At 39.6% G+C, this 20,969-nt stretch overlaps 1 protein-coding gene across 1 annotated transcript in view; it reads right to left on the reverse strand.

Annotated features, from left to right (window-relative positions):
• PLCG2 (phospholipase C gamma 2) overlaps positions 1-20,969 on the reverse strand; it is a 60,087-nt gene that overhangs the window by 31,829 nt on the left and 7,289 nt on the right. The window contains exons 4-7 of the mRNA XM_031063410.1: positions 17,576-17,809; positions 5,301-5,441; positions 2,650-2,743; positions 1,467-1,514 (exon numbers count right to left, since the gene is read on the reverse strand). Coding sequence (XP_030919270.1) covers positions 1,467-1,514; positions 2,650-2,743; positions 5,301-5,441; positions 17,576-17,771 — 479 coding nt within the window. The 5' untranslated portion in view covers positions 17,772-17,809. The remainder of the gene's footprint in view (positions 1-1,466; positions 1,515-2,649; positions 2,744-5,300; positions 5,442-17,575; positions 17,810-20,969) is intronic.

Consider the following 20,969-nt stretch of genomic DNA (forward strand, 5'->3'; position numbering starts at 1 on the left):
GCAAAGCAAGAAGGAACTAAGCCAAAGTCCATGCCCAAGACAGATTAGAACTCAGGAAATTCCTGGCTTTCCGCCTCGTCGCCAGACCTCTGGAAAAAACCACTATTAGGAGCAAGAATGAGCACTCCATTTGTACACTAAACACCAAGCACAAGCAATTTCCTCTGGCCAGACAAGGGCAAGAGAAAAAAAAGAGCTGGGACTTCATTACCACTGGAAAAAAATTCAACCTGTGGAACAGGACTTGCCTGGTAGCCTAACTCTTACAATTAACCTCCCTAAAAACCACAGCTCTGAACACAACAGACCTCAGTCCAAACTCCTATCCTGAATTTTTCTAAAAGCATGAATCATCTAGGAAGAGAAGGAAAAACTGCCCTCTCCACAGTGCAATTCTCCTTGGTCCCAACCAAGCTGCCTTGTAGCAATAAAACAATCCTAAAGGAACAAATGAAACCTCTTGAGCAGACATCTACTGTCAGCCACAGCTGCTCCATCCTAACATTTGCTTTTGCTTTGTGAACCCCAACAACACAGCCCCATTGCAGGGGTAGTTCTGAAAATGCATCAGGGGGTACAAGTCAATGTCCAGTACAGGATGGGACTGTGGCCAGTTGAGGAAACACAGCTCTGAAATGGGGTCTCAGCTCAGCCTGCACAGTGGCACAGGCTGTCTGCACTAAGGTGTGATTTCCTGCAATACCACAGCCTCAGCCACACAGTGAAACACCTCACTGCAGTTTGCTTTTGGGAAAAGGTGCACACAACAGGAATAGCATGAGCTTTTCTACACTGATTTGTACTTAATAATAAAATGCATGTTCCAAAGAGAAAAATCATGGTGAAATGATAACACGGAAGGAAGGAAAAGTTAATTGTGCCACTGTTCTTCTCAGTGGCACAATTTCTGGCAACTCTGAGAAGCATGCAGCTGAATTAATTTTTTTAAAAGTCTCCTCTGTGTGTAAAAACTACAAAGCCACATCACAAATGGACCTGAAAGGAACTACTGAAACCTAAACACATGAAGCCACACATCACACTGGGAGCTAGAACCCCTGGGACCTCTTTCACTTGAGAAGCACCAGGTCAGAGGTGATTCTTTGACTGTGGTCTGTTCAAATAAAAGGCAGAGACAAGCCCATGGCCAGGCAGCTGCCAGCCAAGCTTAATCCCTAAAATAACACCTTGCTCATTCTGGCAAAGTAATTCTAGGCTAAAATTTAAAATACTTAGTTGTCAATCATTTGTTTCCTCATTATACCATGTACATAAATCTGAGGGAATGCTATGAACACATTGTATTTAGCAAAAGACATTGTATTTGCTAAAGCAAGGACAAATGCCATTTTCAGGGATCTCATACTCCACATTTTGGAAAATGAATTCTTTATTTCTTTTCATTCCATGTTAGAAACTGCAACAAAAATTCACTAAAAAATGTGAAAAAAGACAGAACTTCTTACCTATTTTTTCTAGTTTGATCAACAGAATAGATCTGCTTTCTCAGCCAGCTTGTAGAAGAGGGAGGAAAAAAAAAGAAATCTAAGAATTATAAAGAATATACAATGAAATTTCAAAATCTATAGACAAAACTCAATAGAAATACTTAAAGGTCTTAAGATTCATCTCTTTTAGCAAAGCAAAAACATTACCAGTGCAGCATTCAAGGATCCAGCCAGTTTTTTTAACCACATTTGTAAATATGTACTTTGCTGCATTTTAAAGTCACATAAACAACACAGGAAGGGGAAGGGTGGGTAGGACAGAAAAGAATGAGTAAGCAGAAGCTGTAAAAAAGTAAGAGGATAAAGTGAGCCAAAACTTCAGCTAATCTAAACTGGAGTAACTCCATAAAGTCAATGATTTCTGCCAGATTTATCTTTGAGCTGTTGGCTCAAATATCTGTTAGATGCATAAAAATTAAAAACTAGAGGGAAGGGAGAGGGTTCTAAGGAATTTTAAAGAAAATCCTCAATACAGCACATGTCAGTTTTAGATGCACAATAAAATAATTTTAGTTGCACCAATAGTAAATAAACACATATACAATTTTGATCTAAAAGATGATTGCACTGCTAAGCTGATCTAGAGCCTCAAGAGGAATTATTCTTGTTTGACAACACCAGTGTCAAAGGCAAAATTTGCTCAGGGAGCAAGTAAGGGCAGAGCATATCCTCACTAACAGTAGTGATGAAAAGCAATGGGGTATGGAGACATAATGAAAATACTGAAATACTGAAACCTTGTCCACAGAACTGGCAATCTGAGCCTGAGCAGTTTCACACACAACATGCTCTAAAGGACAAAGGTGCAGTTTCACCTTCATATGGCTGACTTTTGAATTTTCCAAGAAGCCAACACAAAAACACCAGCTGCTCTTGTGACCTCATGAAGAGATTTTGTTTTGGGTGCACAGAACAAGGTGAATTGCAAGTTCACATTAGTGTATGAAGCAGACTGTGACTCCAGAGCACCTATGTAGCAAAATAGACATTGAGAATTTCCATATGAGGTTTCAGTGTCCTACACTAACTGGAAAGTGTTCTTAGTGTAATTGGCAAGCACCACTTATTGAACCTTAAAAATTTCATTCAGATTTTCCTCTTTCAATTCCCAGTCTCACAAAGTGAATATATGCCCACATACCTCTCTGTGATTGCAGGTGTGGGAGCACTCATGACCTCTTGATACAAGATATTCAAGCCACACAACCATTTATCAGTATCATCTTTAGAGTCAGCTGAAAAAAATAATATGCTATGGTAAACATCAAAACAAAATCAACACAAAACTAAGACATAACTTGTTTAGATAAACCTTAGTATACAAAGCTGCTGATAACCTTCCTCTTTGATAAATCTCATTGCATATCTTCATGTTGCTACTAATTAAGCTAATAAAAAACAGCATAAATTTGGGGGTAGATAAGCTCTGACAAAAAATACCTGCTTTTAGATGACTTTTATCAGAGTAGGAAAGTTTCAATATTTCAGCAAAAACACTATAAAACTACTGCTGAGCTCCTGTGGTAACACAATCAAAATTCATTCTCTTATCTTCTGTCTCCAAAGTGGCAAAAGCCCAGATCAGAGCAACTTAAAGGACACAGGCAAAAGAATTCAGTGCTGCTATGGCATAAAGCTGGTTCATTATATTCCCAGCAACCTACAACAAAATTGCAATATACTGGCTTTTGACATAATCACCTTCTATTTATCTTAACCATGCCTTTCAACACAGATTGTTCCAGACTAAATTTTGGCAAGACAAACAGTAAGGGAGCAATGTACAAAACTGGTGTGGTATATATAAAACATTTTAATACAAGTCAAAAAAAGGTCTAAAATTCCTTATGTGGCCTAGCTAGAAGCCAGGTACATCTTCCTCCCTGCCTGTAAATTAGTATATCACTGCTTTGCTTTGTTTAAAATTTGGTTTGCCTTTCCATTTCCCAAACCAGAGGAGTCCTCATCATTTATCATGATGGCATTTGGTAATTCTTCAGCCCAACAGAAGGAAGATAAGCAACTGCTTGCTGGGCACAGCTTTCCCTAGGAAATGTCAGCTAAGCTGCAATAACCTTGCATGAGATGTGATCCTTACAGCCCTCAGCTGGGCAAAGTCCATTGGATTTAGCAGTCTGGCTCTGAAATTGCATGAAGGCATTCTTCAATTAAACCAGCTCTGAAAAATTATTTTCACTCAGGAGCTGGAATCCTTTATCAGCCTTCAAAGCAAACAAGTTTCTCAAAAGGTGAAGACTACATTTTATTTAAACATACTTTCAAACAATGCTTTATCCCCCAAGGATGAAGCTGGAGCCCAGCCTCAGCTCCCCATTGAAATGTTTTTCAATTAGTTACAATTTTGGAAAGAACACCCACTACCATTGCCAAACCAATTCTTCTCCCAAGACAATTCTGCCCCTTATGATAGCCACCATTCCCCACAAGGAACAATTCTTTTATATTGTTTTAAGGAACAACGACAAAGCCCTTCGGCAAGGAAAAGGATTTCCCCCTGAACTGAAAGTTATATCATGTTGTTCTCCAGTTCAGCATTACAGCAACAGCTCATGGCACCAAGTGTTTTCAAAGCATTGGCAGAGGCCTGGTTTGAGAACTGCCATGGGGGAGGGACTGGAGGGGCTGTCAGAGGAAATCAAGCTGAAGTCCCTGGCACAGCTGCACGTAAGCACAGCCATTTACTCAAAACTTTCACAGACTTCAGTCAACAATGGTAAAACTTATTTTAAAACTTCTAAGAAAGGATTAGTCTTTCATTTCCAAAGCATCTGACTGCAAAAAACTTGTATTCTAATACTGCAATCTATAAGAAATTCACCCCATAAATAATAAAAAAATAAAAGCTGTCAGTATGTAAACACTTACAAAGCACTCACCTTTTTTCACATTAAGATTTTGCAATTAAGTTAAAGATTTAAATGGGTAGGCATGTTCCTGCTCAGAACAGAGAGAACTATGACTCCAAATAAATTGTCTGTATGGTTCTAAACCAAGGACCCATTACAAACTTTGTAGAAAAGAAATCTCTTTGTAAATTCCACTAGTTGGAAATTGTATTCAGCCTGTACTCTAAAAACTTATACCTCTTTCATTTCAAAATCTTTGGGTTTGTGACCCTGGATAATCTTGCCTTTAATAAAAAGTGTTCCAAACCCTTCTATAGATAGAGGGTACAAATTCCCTTTGTTTCATACAGATCTCTTCCTTTTAAATTTATCACTTTCCAATTTTATTTATGGTCCCCTAGTACTTATTTAGAAGAGGTTTAGTATTATCAGGTGACATGCACACAAATAGCCCAAACTAAAACCTCATTTTTCCAAATTAGTCTGCAATTGCCCATAGGTGATAGGAAAATTTCTGTGATACAGCTGTTTATGGCCATTACATCCAAAATCATTTTGGCCAGACTAGAAGTGTTAGGACAATATTCTGGCCACAGTGAATAGCTGTCCTTAAAGAGGGCAATGTTACCTCTGCTCCTCAGTGCTGAAAACCTTACTGGAGTTATTTAACCAGCAAAAGTCTACCTTGCTAGAAAAATCAGAAATGACACTCGCACAACACACCACTGGGAAGTGAAACATTCCAAATGCAGCAGGTCGCAGACAAGAAGGGCTGAGTAAAAGGTCTGGCTCCAGATTTTAAGCATCTGGTGCACTCCTGAACTGCAGAAGTTAAAACTACAGTATTCTGTGCATTCCTGTTCCATCAATGTGTTTGACTTGTTCAATCAATAACCTTAAGAAGAAAGAAAAAAGATAAAAGTACCTGCTAAACTTAAGGTGTTGAGGACAAACTGGGTTCCATAAAAAACAGTAAAGCAGTGTTCTTCTCTGTGCCTTGCTTTGCAACGTTCAAAGTCCTTTGAATTCTTTCCCGGGCGAATTTCTTTTATTTCCATCAGATCCACTGAAAGGAAACAACATTCAGTCAGTGCAACTGCAGAGCCTGAAATGGTAGGATGTATAACTCAAAGTATGCACACACATATAAAATAGCTATATATGTAAAAATGTAGATCTGTATTGGACAAGAAATGCAAACTGTGCCAGCTTTCAATCCCTAAATCCACAAATAAATAGTAACAGACAACAGTAGAAAAGGACCAGAAGAATAAGAATAACCTGTCAGATTTTTATTATTTCACTATCACTGATTTTCCATGGACAAGGTACATAGACATGGCCCTTTGGGTCACAGAAAATGGGATTTCACAAATGGCATTAACTCTAATCAAGTAATTTTCCAATTGCCATGACAACTGTTCAGAAACAAAAAAGAAAAGATACAATTCCACCTTACCTGCCAAACCATCCACGTAAATCTTACATAGCTAACCTTGTCAGCTAGTACAGTCGCCTGGTACTTTCAAGAAAAATATTTGAAGTAAGAATATAAAGAGAAAATCAAGCTTAATAATTAAAATGTTTGTGAGTTTTCTGATGGCCAGCTCCAGAGAGATCTGTGTTATTTACCATAACCTGTTGTATCACTTTCACCCGTCAGCTCTCCAGAGAACATGGGGATGCACTGGACCACAGCAGAATGGGAACCCTGCACAAGCACACACTCTCCCAAGTCAGCTCCCTTTTTTCAAACCCTTGCTACAGGGCCTGCAGAACAGGAGGGAGACAGCACTGAAATAGAAATATGTGTGCTCTCAAGATAAGATACTTATTAGAAAACTGAGGAAGTGGTTTTGCTCTGCCCGTGGACCAGAGAAATAAACAGCTCTTTCCACTTCTGGACAGTCTTGACTTACGAGCTACAGGACAAAGTGTGAAGAAAAACATTTCATGGCTGCTCTTGAAATGTGTTTATCAGACCTAGCAAGATCCAAGGAAAACAGCTGAGGGTTTCTGTCCCTGCATTTAAGAATGCCACAGTATAAACCCCCTGTTTTAAATGAGCACTTCATCAGTAACAGAAGATCTTTAAGAACAGAATGAAACAGCAGCTCTGCTGCCAGACACAGGTGAGTTGAACAATAGCAAAGCTTCCACCTCTGTAATGCTGCATTTCTATGATGCCAACATGGACAGACAAGCAAGGAAGTTCATCAACAAAATCCTGATAATGAAACATTAATTCATCTCAGAACTTCTTATTCTCTGCAAAGTATCCCAGGCCAAACTTCTACCAGACACTCCTTTCTCACAGTCATTAAGCAACTTACACTGTGAAAATGAGATCTCAAAGGTTAACCTGAACTAATCATAGGATACAAGCATCTTTCTTAAATGATTTTTTCCAAGAATCATTATTCTTAAGGTAGAGGTTTCAATGTCTCAGCCTCCCTCTAACCATGAAACCATCTCCTAAGATCTGCATACCTGATTGGTGAAGACTCCTAAATTTATATGTTTCCAAAATAATTCACAGTGTGACTATAAATGACCAAGAACCAAAATCTCCTAATTATGACTCTGATCCCCTTACCATTCAGAGTCTCACTTGGATCCCTAAAGATGTATCCAAATTACCATCCTAAATGTCACCATCTAAAAAAGCTGATCATACACCATGAATTTACATTAATATCAAGAGAGAAGAATCAGAATGCAGAGATAGAAATACCCAGATGGAGAGGGGAGGAGGTTGCATGGCTGCAGTAAATGACACAGAACTGCACACCAGGCTGCCTCATTCCAATCATTAGCAACCCCGGTCACCTCTTCTGCTTTCCCTTCACCCAACAAATCCCTGCTGAAAAACACAGTTTTAACTTCAAAGTGAATCACACCTTTCCTTTCAGACTCCTTTAAATCCACACACATGAACACAGCAAAAGGCCCTCTCAAAGTACAACCTAGAAGCAGTGATAAAAGAGATTTCACAACCTGCATTGCTGTTGTCATTTCCAGGGGCTCTTACCTCACACTGACCTCTGAAATAAACACACAAACTTACCCAATGTCTCTCCTCAGTTACACACTCACTACAGTCCTTCTCCTTGCACTACAGCCTTTCAACCCCACCACCCCCTTCTCCTGCACGAACCTATGTGTACACACATAGTGGCACAAGGATTTTTGTATGCACAGACATCTTATTGCTTCTCCAACTGGTTTTTCAGAAAAGGTTTCACTATACCCTAATTGCTGAACATTCAGTAAATAGAGGAATGGTTCAGCAAGAGAACAAAATTGGGTGAAAGAGAGAAGAAAGAAATATTTCTATTAAAAAACTCAAAATTCAAAATTTAACATCCCTACTATTTTCAGACAACATATTATATATATATCCTACAAAATTAAGCAAGATATCATTACATTGCCTTAGAAAATAAATTAAACAGGTAAAAACCACAAGTTTTATTAAACATTCTTTAGATTTTTACAGAAATAAAGATGTAATGAACATTATAGTTTCAAAAAATTAATAGAAACTACCTGTATGAATTTTAATGACATTTCATAGTGTTAGTTAGGATGTATTACTCTACATTATTGAAAGAAAAGCCAATGTAGAGGATCAAAGGGAAAAAAGAGAAATATGAACACCATGCATTAATTCTGGTCTTGCACTAAGCTCTGTGTCCTTCATGTGATGCCCAGTAACTCCAGAATGGCTGATTCCAACTACAGAGAAAGGAGCAGGCCAGGAAAAGTTGCAGCATGTTTCAGACTCAGGTTAGTAAATCGACTGTACCAACGCAGTTGTTACGCAGTGACTGTGAACGTTTTTAACAGCACAATCTGTCACTGAACAATTAAAATGTAATTTCATACCTATGCCAGAACTGCAGGCACAGCACTTCAGACACTCTATCTTTGTACTGCCTTCAAGTACTGGAGCTTTCCTCCTTCTCAATCCCACATGCAAACTTCAGAGCCATATCCTGCCCTGGCTTCACAGACCCATGTTCCTGGGGCCTGATACACCCAAAAAAAGCACAGACCTGGACAGATGCACCTTGCACAGTCAAACCAAATCCAATACACTTGCAGGTGCAATTTCCACAAGAAAGGTGAAAGAAGATTAAAACATTTCCTAAGGAAACATGAATCAAAGTATGCCCTGTAGAGAAACTGACTCACACCCAGCAAGACAAGGAGAGCACTCCCCCAGCACAGCCAGTCTCCAGCCAAGCAGTCTATAAAAGTCTAGTGCCACTCTAAAACCCACAATTAGTTTACAGTTCATCCATCCCTTTATGTGACCATTTCCCCAGGTTGAAGGGATCTCCTTAGCAGCTTTTTAAGTCACAGATTGATTCTGACAACTGCCTCAAGAGGCTCTTTAAGGAGACCAGACTCCCAGGCACCTTCAATTACCACACTGTCTTATGCTCTGATCTGGATGTGCATTCGAAGCAGTTCAGAGCCTAAGGCTGCCAAACTTCAGCTCCTGCTGCTGTGTTGTTTGACAAATCAGTGAATTCAATGGATCCTTACACTACTACATTGATACTTTCCTGCACAGATGAATTTCTCAGTGCCTTCCAGGGCACCTGACAGAACTCTTTACTGCCGTGAACTTAACAATAAACTTTTGATCCTCAACATCTTCACTGATCTCCATTCAAATAACCCAGCAACAGTGATCATGTGCAGTCACACACTTGCAGGTTAGAATTCCTGCTACATTTCCTGCAGTCACACTTGGAGGTAGATGGCAAAACAGAACCTGCATTTCACTACAGCGGGCGCTGTGCAAGCTGAGGGGAAGACATGATACAAGATAACCAAAGGCAGAAAACTATGCCAAGAGGAGAACTGTGAAAAAAACACAACACTATGCTGCACTGCAATTTAAAGAGAGAAGTTCTGGCTCTGTCTGCCACAATGGTCACCCACCAGCCACCTCTGGGTGGGAACAGAGCCATCCAGCACCTGAACAGACACGTGGGCTGGGGAACAGACCCTGCTGAAAACCAGGCCGTGCCACCAGCAGAGCACCTTCTGTGAGGTGGAAGTGTCCATCTAGGAGCACTGGAAGAAGGCAAGTTTGCAAGAACACCTTTGGTCAAGTCAGCTGATGTTAGGCTGGACCATCAGGCTGCTTGCATGTAAATGCATGGGTCAAAAAACCTTAGAGGCTGTCAACCCATGAAGGTACTCTTGATAGAAAAGTCTACATTAACAGTGTAAAAGTTTACCTGAATCTGCCATTATGGACTACAGAGTTCTGTAAGATAACATTCCTCATTCAAAGTCCAGATACCCCAGGAGTCCTTCAGTGTCTGTGACCACAAATGGTGCTCAGCTCAAAACTCGGTCATGTACTTAATGAAGGAAAAGGAAAAGCCTACAGAGAGTTTCAGAGTAGGCTTGCAGAGTCAGAAATTGTGCTGTGAGCATTATTTCAGTAAGTCTCAAGAAGACTTAAGGGAAACTACTGGTAATGTTTTGAAGAAGAAAATAAGAGACTCTGATCACCCAAGGTGCATGCACCAATACATAAGCTGGCCATTCTCTCTATGAATACAATTGCATTTTCGTGTGTATATATGTATAGTAATATTCTGCGCTCAGAACCCGATCTTTTTTCCAAAAATTTGCATTACAAAATATTCCAAGGTAGGTTTCATTTTAGAAAGTGAGAAACTGCCCACTGCAACAGAGGCTGTGTGCAAATGAGTGCCCAGTAAATGAAGAAAGCCTTTAGTAGCCTTTTGCAAATGTACTTCATGGTGGTTAGTGAGGACAATGGCTCTGCTCTCACTTCTGCAGAATTAAATATTAACTACCCAAGGTGTGTTTTAACAGCCTCTTTTTTTCAGAGCAGCAATGAAACACAAATTGTCTGTGACTCTAGAGGGAACAAGGTGAGGCTTCTCTTGGAGGACAAAGTCACAAGAAAGCAGAAATGTCCTGCAGCATGGCAGTCCATATGTGGCAGGGACAGTAATTCAGCTCATAGAAAGAGAGATGTGTACTGAGACATTCAGCAGCCCAAGGAAGTCATTAGAGATCAGCCACAAAACTTCTGAGAACACAGTTACAAGGATGAAACCTGAGAAACAGCGTGGTGCACCCTGAGAAAGCACCCATGAGTACCTTTCCAGGGGGTCCTCTGGGGATTTAGCTGAGTGATTGACATCAGGTTTAGAGAAGTGCACCTTTTAAACCCACAGGGTTTCATGTAATCAGGTCACACAGAGCTGGCATGCACAGTAACAACAAATTACTGCTAAATTCATAACTTCTCACTGGATTGCTCAGTACAGCACCATGTTACAGTGCTTCCCAGTCTGAGCTCTAAATTCAAGGGGCTGTACACCTGCCTACTGTTCTCATATTAAAAATTAAAGGGTACCTCCACAAAATGACATAAGAATAGGGCAAAATTTATATATGTGCTCATAAAAGTTTACATTCTGCTCCATGCAACAAAACAAAACAAAAATTTTGGTATATAAATCTGACTGGGAAAAGGATGGAGTACCTACATCTCACACTCACTTTGATCAACCAAGTCAGGGGTGCTGAGAGGTCTGTGCAGTTCATTCCATCCCCATTTTGCTGGCTGGCCATGACAGGAAGTCTGGTCGTTGTAAGTTAGCATCAGACATTGCAGAACTGAGCTGCTAAAGGGAAGACATTATTTGAAAGGAGCTAGAGGCTACACATGTTCATTTTTTCATTTGACCACAGAAACCAAGCTCCATGTACTCAGCTGAAGACTTACATAAATATCCCCTGGCTAACAACTGAAATACAGCCATTTCAAAACACACCAAAAAAAGGTAAATTTTAATGTTCCTTTGTGAAGCTACTCCAAAAAGAGCAAGAAGTGGACTCACTTTGCAATGACATTGTTCTTTAACAGTATTCAGAATATAGAAAGCAAATGACGAAATACAGACTCAGGGTCTTCAATCTGAGTTAGTTTATTACTTTAAGTCTGAAACAGTAAGGAAATTCAGACAAAAATTCTGCAAGCAGTAAGGAAAACAAAGATCCCTACTAGAAATCAGCAAGATCAAGTCCAGTATTCAAGCCAAATTAAGCACTCATTTCACACTCCTCACCAGAATATACAGATGCTCATCACTTCTCCCAGACAGGTACAGGTCTGCAAATGTTTATACCATCTTCTCTAATAGGAAAAAAAAAAGTTTTCCACCACAGAAGAAATTTACACTGATATTAACAACTCTACTAAACAAATGACTCAGCTGTTTAACATATAGAAAACAATCAATGTTTAAGAATGTGAGCCACATGCATGAACACACTCTTAGGTGTTAGTTTTTGAAGTTCCTCAATGTATCTGACAGCCAAAAGGATGCACAGCATAAAATTGTGCTCTCTTTGGCAGTCATTTTAGCAAAGATTTTAAAAACAACATTATCAAAATTTAATTTCAAGGCAAAGATGCTGCTGGATAAAATTCACAAAATAAAACAAGGATAAAAAACCCTAGGCCTTGTTAGGTAGAACAGCACTGCCTGTGGCAACACATAGTAGGTGGCCATTAAATTAAATTCCAGATCCCTGCTTTTCCCCTCACCCTGTCAGTTGAATGTGGCCTGACCTGGTGCTGGTATCCCCATGACTCTATTACAGATGCACAGCTCCTATAATGAGCTTTGATCATTAAATATCCAGGTGCAACATTTGGCAGAAATTAGTGATTTCTGCTTGGCAGTGTAACAAAGTCTGAAAGCACAGGACAATCTTACAGATTGAGAAAAAGCAGAGCAGCTCCCACAGGTTCTAATTCTACTTTTAACATGAATTTACTAAGTCTGATTTTAGTTTTTACACTCCCTTTACCTGTGAAACATGAAAATTCAACTTCGTTTTATGTCTCTGTTTTTTAATCATGTTCTAGAGGACAAATTCTGTAAAATCTCCCCTTTTCAGCAGGGAAGAAAATCTCAAGTGAACTTAACACTTGATAACATTTTTCTGTAGTTTAAATGAAAAATCGGTTAATGCTAAATGACTTTGAGATGGCAAATTTATTTTGAAATGGTCATTTTTTTCTACAAATTCTGGAAAAATATTATTACACATAAAACTAGAGCAGTGAGACAATGTGAAATGAGCAGTTCACATAAATTCTAAAATAACATGTTATGCATTGTCAAACACGGGTTTCTGTTATAAATGGAAAAAAGACACAAGATAGTTCTATTGCATTAATGAAGGTCTGGGCTGCAGAAAATAGAAATGGCTGCTATTGTTGTACTGTGGTGTGTCACGAGCATCAAAAGCTTCAATTTAAGTACAGCCTTTATTCCTCTGCTTCATAATTCTGCAATTACATTGACATGATGTCTGCATCTCTGCCACTCCCCAGTCCAGCTACTTCATCCTCTGAGAAAGTTTTCAGAATAAATTAATAGTAACATTTCTCTTCCCACCTTATCCACACCCTGACCTCTCACTCTGCATACAGAAAGACCAGTTTCACAGCTGATATATAACTTTTTCTAAATATGGCCCTCTGATGCTTTAAACCTATTTCTTGTTATGAGCTTGCACGACTAAATTGTCACTAGATATTTTTATTATGGAGTCTTTTGCAATAAATAAAGAACATGAAAAAAACATGAAAAGGTGATCTTCCTTTTCCAAAAAATAAGGGATTAAAATATAGTTTATATAATTTTTAAAAAAGCAGGTCACCTCTTCACATTAAAAAAAAAAATCCTAGGTATTCAAAAACAGAGAAATCATCTTCAGTCCTCAAATAGAATCTTTCTTGAAATGAGCATGCTTGTATTACAGAGAATCACACACTTGCACATTCAAGGATGGCACCACAGATTTCTGAGAGTATAAATTCTCCTGGCTGTGAATCATCCCTTCACTCAAGGGATTCTTGGAAGAATATGCAGAAACTCACACATTTTCCAGTGACTAATCCAACTCTAGTCACCGAGAGCTTTCCCTTAATAATTGTCCTGAAAGCACTTTGCATCTGAGAAGGAATGGCATACCCATAATGGATCAGCTTCCTGGAGATTTACACCTCACCACCTGCTCCCTCTACAAGCTTAAATATCCTAACTTTGGGGCTTAATTTATTCATGTGCATATAAATGCTATACCACAATTTGGGAGTTCTGGAATGTCCTCTCAGACAGCAAACCCCAGGTGTCAGCCACACAGCCGTGTGTCTCAGCAGGGTCCTGGCAAACCCTGCCCTCCCTTGGCCACCTCTCCCTTCCCCTCTGCCTGTCACTGCTGTCCCAGGGTGCACAACAGCCCCAGGGACAGTCTGAGGTGGGCAGAACCACTCCCGGGTGTGTGCGACCCATCCAGACCCACAGACAGCTGTAAAGGTTAAACACACAATAAAAATACACAGCAGAACCATCAGAGGCAACACACTGCAACAGACCATGCTGGCAGCTTCACAGTTACCCACCCAGAATGCAGGAATTAGCTTCTGCAGGAAAAGGGTCCATTGCAAACTAAACAAGCAAATCAAATCCCTCTGCACAAGGAAACCACACTTTCCTTCTCTCGTGCAAAAATAAGCTAATCCTCTCAAATGCCTCTCTGGGTATACAAGTGAGACTAACCTTGGAATTTAACTGCTTAATACTGGGCTGTCAAAACATCACCTCAAATTTTTGTCATGCACAGTCAGAAATACACTGCCTCTTGATCTACTGTTGAAATAGCATATCCTTCTCTAAAGGACATAACCAACCTGTGTTCTTTCATTTAGGGGAAAATACAGAGGTTTCTCCCCAGTTCCTTTCTGTTAGAAATTCCTTTTGTATATGGCAACTCAAGTCACTCAAAAGGTCAATGTAAAATCTCCAGTACTTGGACACTGTGTGATCTGAACCACACAATGAAGACAAGGATTGTTTAAACCAGATTTCCTAGCCTTTGTAAAGCCTCACTTCTTACCACACCAAAGACCTGGATCCAGGAAGAGTTTTCTGAAGTTTCTCATCCAGAGAAATACATCTGCACTGAGCAGGAAATAGCCTTAACTTTAGCAACTCTTTCACTCTATTCTAAACAGATATGCTGGCAGGTTTTCAACAAAAGGGGCCTTTTATGAGCAGTGCAATTTAAAATACACAGTAGTGCCACTTTTGGGCCCATGGGGCTGTGTAAATATTTATATAAGCGTAGCTAATCCTACATCTCTCCCCTGCTCCGGTCAATTTATTCCAGAATAAGAGTAGCTGCCTTTTTGTTATTGTGAGGCTTAACTTAAATCATTTCCAAAACAATATTAACCAAACTTGGAAAAGGTCATTGTAATAATTATGATCAACTCTGGCTCAGAGGAATTTGAGTGTTCTTCAAACATTTACAGTCCATCAGCAAGAAAATCAGCACTATGACATCCAAAATTCACAACACAACACAGGGCAGTTAGGGAGTTGGACTCTGTCTTTGCTATCTATTAGCAGCCTATTTTTGTGTCCCAAAGTTAAAGAACTCTCCTCACTCTCTGATTTAGAAACACAAACCCATAGCAGATGCTAATATTGAGTTTTCTGCCTTCTGTAAAGAGCTGTTGCCAAACTTGAGTTAAAATAGCACACATGGAACAGGAAACCATCTTAACTTTCCCACTCATACTGAATATTAATTGTTTTTGGACTGACACACATGCAAACAGCAACCATTAAGATCATATCATGAATATTAGATTTTGTAGAGCCTCAGTTTATTAATATATTATAATACTTGAGATGATAATTCTCTGCCCCCAACCACTTAAAAAATCAAGAAACAAAAATGTGGGTTGTATTTGTCACAAAGTCAATACAATCTACCAGCATATACATGCATATTCAAGAGGCTACTCCATTCAATTCTCAAATAGCAAAGCTTCAAAGCCATCATTTTTCCACTTTTCAAGCAAAAAGAAAGCCTGAGTCTCAGTCAAAAGAAGCAACAGCAACATACAAATAACTAACTAAATAAAATACTTCCTTCCTCTTCAGCAAAAACAGTGTCAGCAAGCTAAAACTGCAGTGACTTTCATTTCTAGTAGACCAGATACGGTCCATGGTGAGTTGGAACAACTGTTCATATCATATTCTGGAACAATACCTGCAAAATACAGCTTGTTGGGGCAGATTCATTGCTTTGTAAGCCAATAAAACAATATTTTACACAGCTGTGCTTTAGACTAGGCCATATTTTCAGACCTAAAGTTCCCACCGTTACACACGTCACTGAAGTGTTGCTCAATTTAAACACTTCTAGAGCACTACAATTTTTGTGGAGAGGCAGATGGCTTTTGGATAAGTCACAGATCTGGAGCAATATTCCCTGTTCTAGCCTGGATCTGGAAGCAAGTCATTCCCCTGCTGGATCACCCAGGTTTAAGAGTCAAATTACAATATTCACCTTCTTTTAAAAGCATTAAAATCCATGCACAAAGCAAACTAGTTAATTTATGATTTATTATTACACAAACACCAACCACAGAAAGCTTTGATAAAAGGTGATTACATGACAGGACTGAAAAAGTTGACCCCAACATCTGGAATGCAGAGTCTGCTCAGCTTTAAATTTGTCCCCTCTGTGCAAATGGCTACGGCAAGACTTCAACACACAGTCAGAGATTGCTTTGGCCAGAGGACTCTGAGGTCTCCTTCTCTCACTGAGTGGTCATTTTCTGCTGTGTTTTAATCTTATTGCTCTGTGTGTAAACCCCAGGCTTTATTTGCTAAACAACATTCAAGCACTGCTCTCATAACTGAATTTACATGCCCTCTCAGGACTTCTTTTCTGGCACAGTACCAGGAATACACTTGTACTTGCATTCACACACATCATTATAGAAAGGATAATTACCCTCATTTGTCACATAAGAAACTGGGGCAATGAAAGACTATGATGCAGAGTGCCTGTTAATTGGGTGTCCAGACCTGTTTGCTTTTCCCCAGAATACTGAACATGACCATATTTTCACCATCAATGATAAAACCATCCTCCCAGACAACCACGCTTTTATTTCTGCTATATCACATTTCCAGTTGCAGGTCCAGTCTCCACTAGGAACCAGACAGGAATCAATGGAAACAGTTGCAGAGATTTAATACTTTTAAATCAGGAGCACAAAGAGAAACTGCTCAGACAATCCCAAAACCATGCAAATTCTCAGTGCCTGTCTTTGCAACCTTACAGACCAAAGGATTTTTAACCTACCATGTATTCACCAAAAAAAAGAAAAACCTTCTAAAAATCCACACCTTGACAGATTAGTAAATGATTCTGGTATTTCAAACTATTCAATCCTTTTATTGATGACAAATACTACTTATCAGCTGTAGAGTAAAATCATGCTCACAATAATCAAAAGAAGTTACCATATGGTCCTATGCAAGCGCTGTAATTACATTTCACCACCCTGAGCTGCACAAATCACAGAAAGCCCAGGCTGAGCTTTCCTGGCATCAGTTGTGTTCCTAAGAACTGAGGATTAGTCTCACTTTATTCTTCTATTCTAGTTTTTGCAGCCCTATCTAGCCTTACACTCGCCTTCTATTTCCTGACCTTGTTATAAATAATGGGTTTAGTCAGTTCCAATATCAACTGTAGAGACAATACCAACTCAGGGCCTTGAAACCAGCTCATGTCTCACAGCTTCATCCTCCTAAGCCATTGGTACTTTCCAACAATGCTCCTAAATAATGACTTCCATCCTGAGACAGCAAATTGCCCAAGAATACCAAAATGTGAATTAATTCCGTTTCCTTGTATTTGAAGGCATTTGGTTGGTTTTTTCTTCTTTATTTTTTTGGGAGGGGGAGAGTACTGGTAAAGAATAATTACTCATTTGAATTTATAAGACACAATGATGGAAACCAGTCTGTCAATTCAGAGAACACAAACACCATCATATTCAAAGATGAAAACTTTAAGAACAAGGCTAAGGATAAAAGCATGTTAATCATATTTAAGTAGTGTTAGATACCCAAAAAATGAGCTGCAGAAGATTCTTTGTCTACATTACAACAATTCAAAATATTCTCAGCAAATTACCAAACTCTTTCAGCCAAAATCTTCATAATGTTAACAAAAGGTTTGTTAAATTAATATTTGACAGGCACATCAATTTATTAGTAACTCCAAGTTCAGGTGCACATTGCAAATACTCACAGAAACCTTCAATCTTGTCAGCTGTCTTGCTCCATGCTACCTGCCTGGTTTCCATTATGACTTGAATAGTCCTCCTTTCTGGGCTGCTCTTCTTGAGACTGAATATTGTCATAACAGTTCCCAATTCCAAGGTCCTTTTGATCTGGCTTTTCTCATACTCAGGCATCACTCCATAGTCTATAGTCTTTCTGGGCATTTTTTCTTTTTAATCAAACTTTTATGGTCTTCAGTGTCCTGAAAAGAGAAAATATAAGGAAGAAAAGGGAGAAAATTCAATATTTAAAACAGCATTTTCATTTCTTTAGAGATCACATTTATGTAGTTAGATACCTAACACAGACTCCTGCCCATGCAAATGCAAGGCAGGTACATGGCCAACATTAACTCTTGCTGGTTTATCCTGAAAGGAGGTACAAACAACCTTCACAGAGGACAGTTCCAACAACATCAGTGTCAATTCTTGCACCCTATTAGAATTAGAGAGAATTACATGAGAATGTAAAGCAGGTAACTGTCCTTTTGAGAACTGGAGCGAGGGGAAAACATGAGTAATACAAACAACTATACATCAGTCTTTGCACTTTTAAAACTTCATGGCTCTGTTTCTCCTACACAGTCTGCCTTTTGTTATCCACATGTTGGTGGCAGATATTTGTGTGCATACACCTGGGACACATCTTGGCACAGAACAGCCAAAAGGGGGATGTGCACAGAGCAGATCTCTGGTCTCTCACATCACTGCACCAAACAGCTAATTACAACCCTGATTACTCCTCAGTGAGATTATTTACCAACAGGATGGTCTGCAAGCTGCTCTGCCACCCGTGAAGGAGTAGCATTGTCACACAAGTCGCAGGGGTTGCTGCCACACAGCTCCCAGCCACCCCCCTTAGCCCGATCCCCGAGCAGGACGGGTTTGAAGCAGCTCTGTGCATGCAGCCACCAGCCACGGCTCCCCTCTGCTTCTCTTCCTCTCTGCTCAGGCCACTGCTCTCCATCACAAGCAGTTTCAGTTTCCGTGTTCATGGCTAATTCGACCGTGGCACTTCTCGCTTCCCCTTCGAGACTTCTGCCAGCCCTCGCCCCCTCACCCCGTGTCGCTGTCTCCTGACTGCCCTTGGCTGCTCCCTCTCATTACCAGCACTCAATTGCCTTTCACCATCGTGTCACCAGCTGCTTTAGGAGCCATCTCCCTGACTTTGAAGCTGTCCGGTGCAATCTTTCCAATCCCTTTTTGAATTCTACCACTTCAATAAACACTTTTTTTATTTTTGCAAGTTAACAGAGAAGCCACAGGAGTCCCTTCTTACCTCTACACTGCCAACCATGAGCTTGAAATGCTCTACAGCAGGACGTAGAGCATGGTTTGCAAAATATACATATCATTTAGTGTTTTATATTGCCTTGTTACATTAATAAAAAACTGGAGTATTCTTTCCTTATATTACTGAAAAAATTTATGTATCCCAATCCTACAGCTGGGAGAGAGTGAACAACTTTGAAGTATTGTAAGCAACAGCAGATTTATTCATTTCTGTTAGCCATAATGTAACTGATCTTTTTAGACTACCTGAAGATAATCAGATAATCATTTGAATTATGACAAGTCTGCACCTAAAAAGACAGCCATGGCCATCTTGCTACAATGATTTGTTAAAATAAGAAATGAAAGGAGAGAAATATAAACAATTAAATTAAAATCTTTGAACAGCATCTGTTTTTAAATAAAAAAATAGAAACCCTGTCTTCTCACTTTGCTCTTTTCATTAAGAATCATAATAAAACAAATAAGCTGTGGTGTGGGACAAGGATTAAGCATTTGTGCAACACTACACTGAATAACAAAAAACTGAACTTTTAAATGAGTATAGTTTTTCAAGAGATAATAAAAAAACCACATCAGTTCTGCCTTTCACAGTACAAGGTATGGCTGTTAAATGAAATATGATTTAGAAAAACAAGTAAAGTTTCTAAGTACAGCTGTTTAATAAAGGGCAATGCAGTAGGTTTTTTGAGAGATAAATCCTTCAGTATAAAGGAACTGCCTCTCAGAGGTGGCTTCTTAAGCAGTTTCTGTTGAATATAATATACTGTACTTCCCCTTTCAAAGGAGCTCTTTCTCCCGAAACCAGAGAGAACAGTGGATTTAATCTAACTTAACTCCTAAGTCACAAGCCAAGTTTTTGACTTCAGGTGGAAAGAATATTGCAGTATTTGATCAGCCTAACTGACCACTCCTAGACTGTTCTGACCACCTGCTCCACTTAAAGAGTAACATCACAGAAAGCTGCCTAATAGTAGAAGAACTAACAGAGTCCTTGGATAAGACCTTCAAACATCAGGAATTGTTTCACACAGGTGCCCCTCAGCCTTCCTGACACCCATCACTGCACAACAACTTGAATTAACAATCTTTCTACCCATTCAGGCAGCAGACTTCTGTGCTGACCTTCATCAGCCCATTACCTGCATGCCTCCAACCCAGCAGAGTGTGAACTACAAGATGCTGTGTGTAATAGAAGCATCGCTGATCTTCTGCTGACAAGTTACTTAAGCCTCAGTTGGAAAGATCCAGCACCACTTACAGGACTCAGCAAGTGAGTTAATAATCATCAAAACATGCCACAAGCTCCAGCTTAGACAGAGACGTGACGCTTTACCTTTGACTGTAGGAATTACAAGAGCTAAAACTTGAAGGTGCCCTGTACCATATACAAAACTTGGATCACTTGTTACTGTTTATGTAAGGTTTTAATTGAAAAGTCTAACTGATCTGGACTAAAAAAGTCTAAAAGACACACTGCAAGTAATGAAGTGAACATGGACATTAAAAAAAAAATCCAAATTCTATTTAATCTATCCTGTCCACTTAGTTTTACTTCAGACTTTAACAAACAAACCCTTCTTAGCAGAAAACTGGTGTATAACCTGTAACTCTCTTCGTGATAACACAGAGAGGAGAAATTAGAAAAGGCAATCTATAAACGTACCAGCTAGCAAAGAATAGCTCAGATAACCACTGATGGATCCATAGTCTGTTATAATTTCACCCACATGACATAGCAGGTGCTTTCCAGACACAGAAAGTTAACCAAGAAGTGCAGCCCAAAGTTTGCCTCTGGTCAATTTCTAAGTCTCTGGTCAATTTCTAAATTTTCCCATGTGCTCTGGGCATTGCAAAAAGTTTGTTGCATCCTCTGCCCGGAGCTCTGCCTTTGGATTGAGGACATCACCTCGCCAGATGCATCTGCACCAGTGACACCAGCACCACAGCAGTAATAATTAATAACAATCGATAGTCCTTGCGATGCAGCTGCTGCGCGCTGAGCCCTCCGAACAGGGGAGCGGAACCGCCGCAAGACGGTGCCCACCTGTCGGGGCAAGCCGGGCCCCG

The sequence above is a fragment of the Geospiza fortis genome, unplaced genomic scaffold, assembly GCF_000277835.1.
Source record: "Geospiza fortis unplaced genomic scaffold, GeoFor_1.0 scaffold1081, whole genome shotgun sequence".
Taxonomy (NCBI): domain Eukaryota; kingdom Metazoa; phylum Chordata; class Aves; order Passeriformes; family Thraupidae; genus Geospiza; species Geospiza fortis.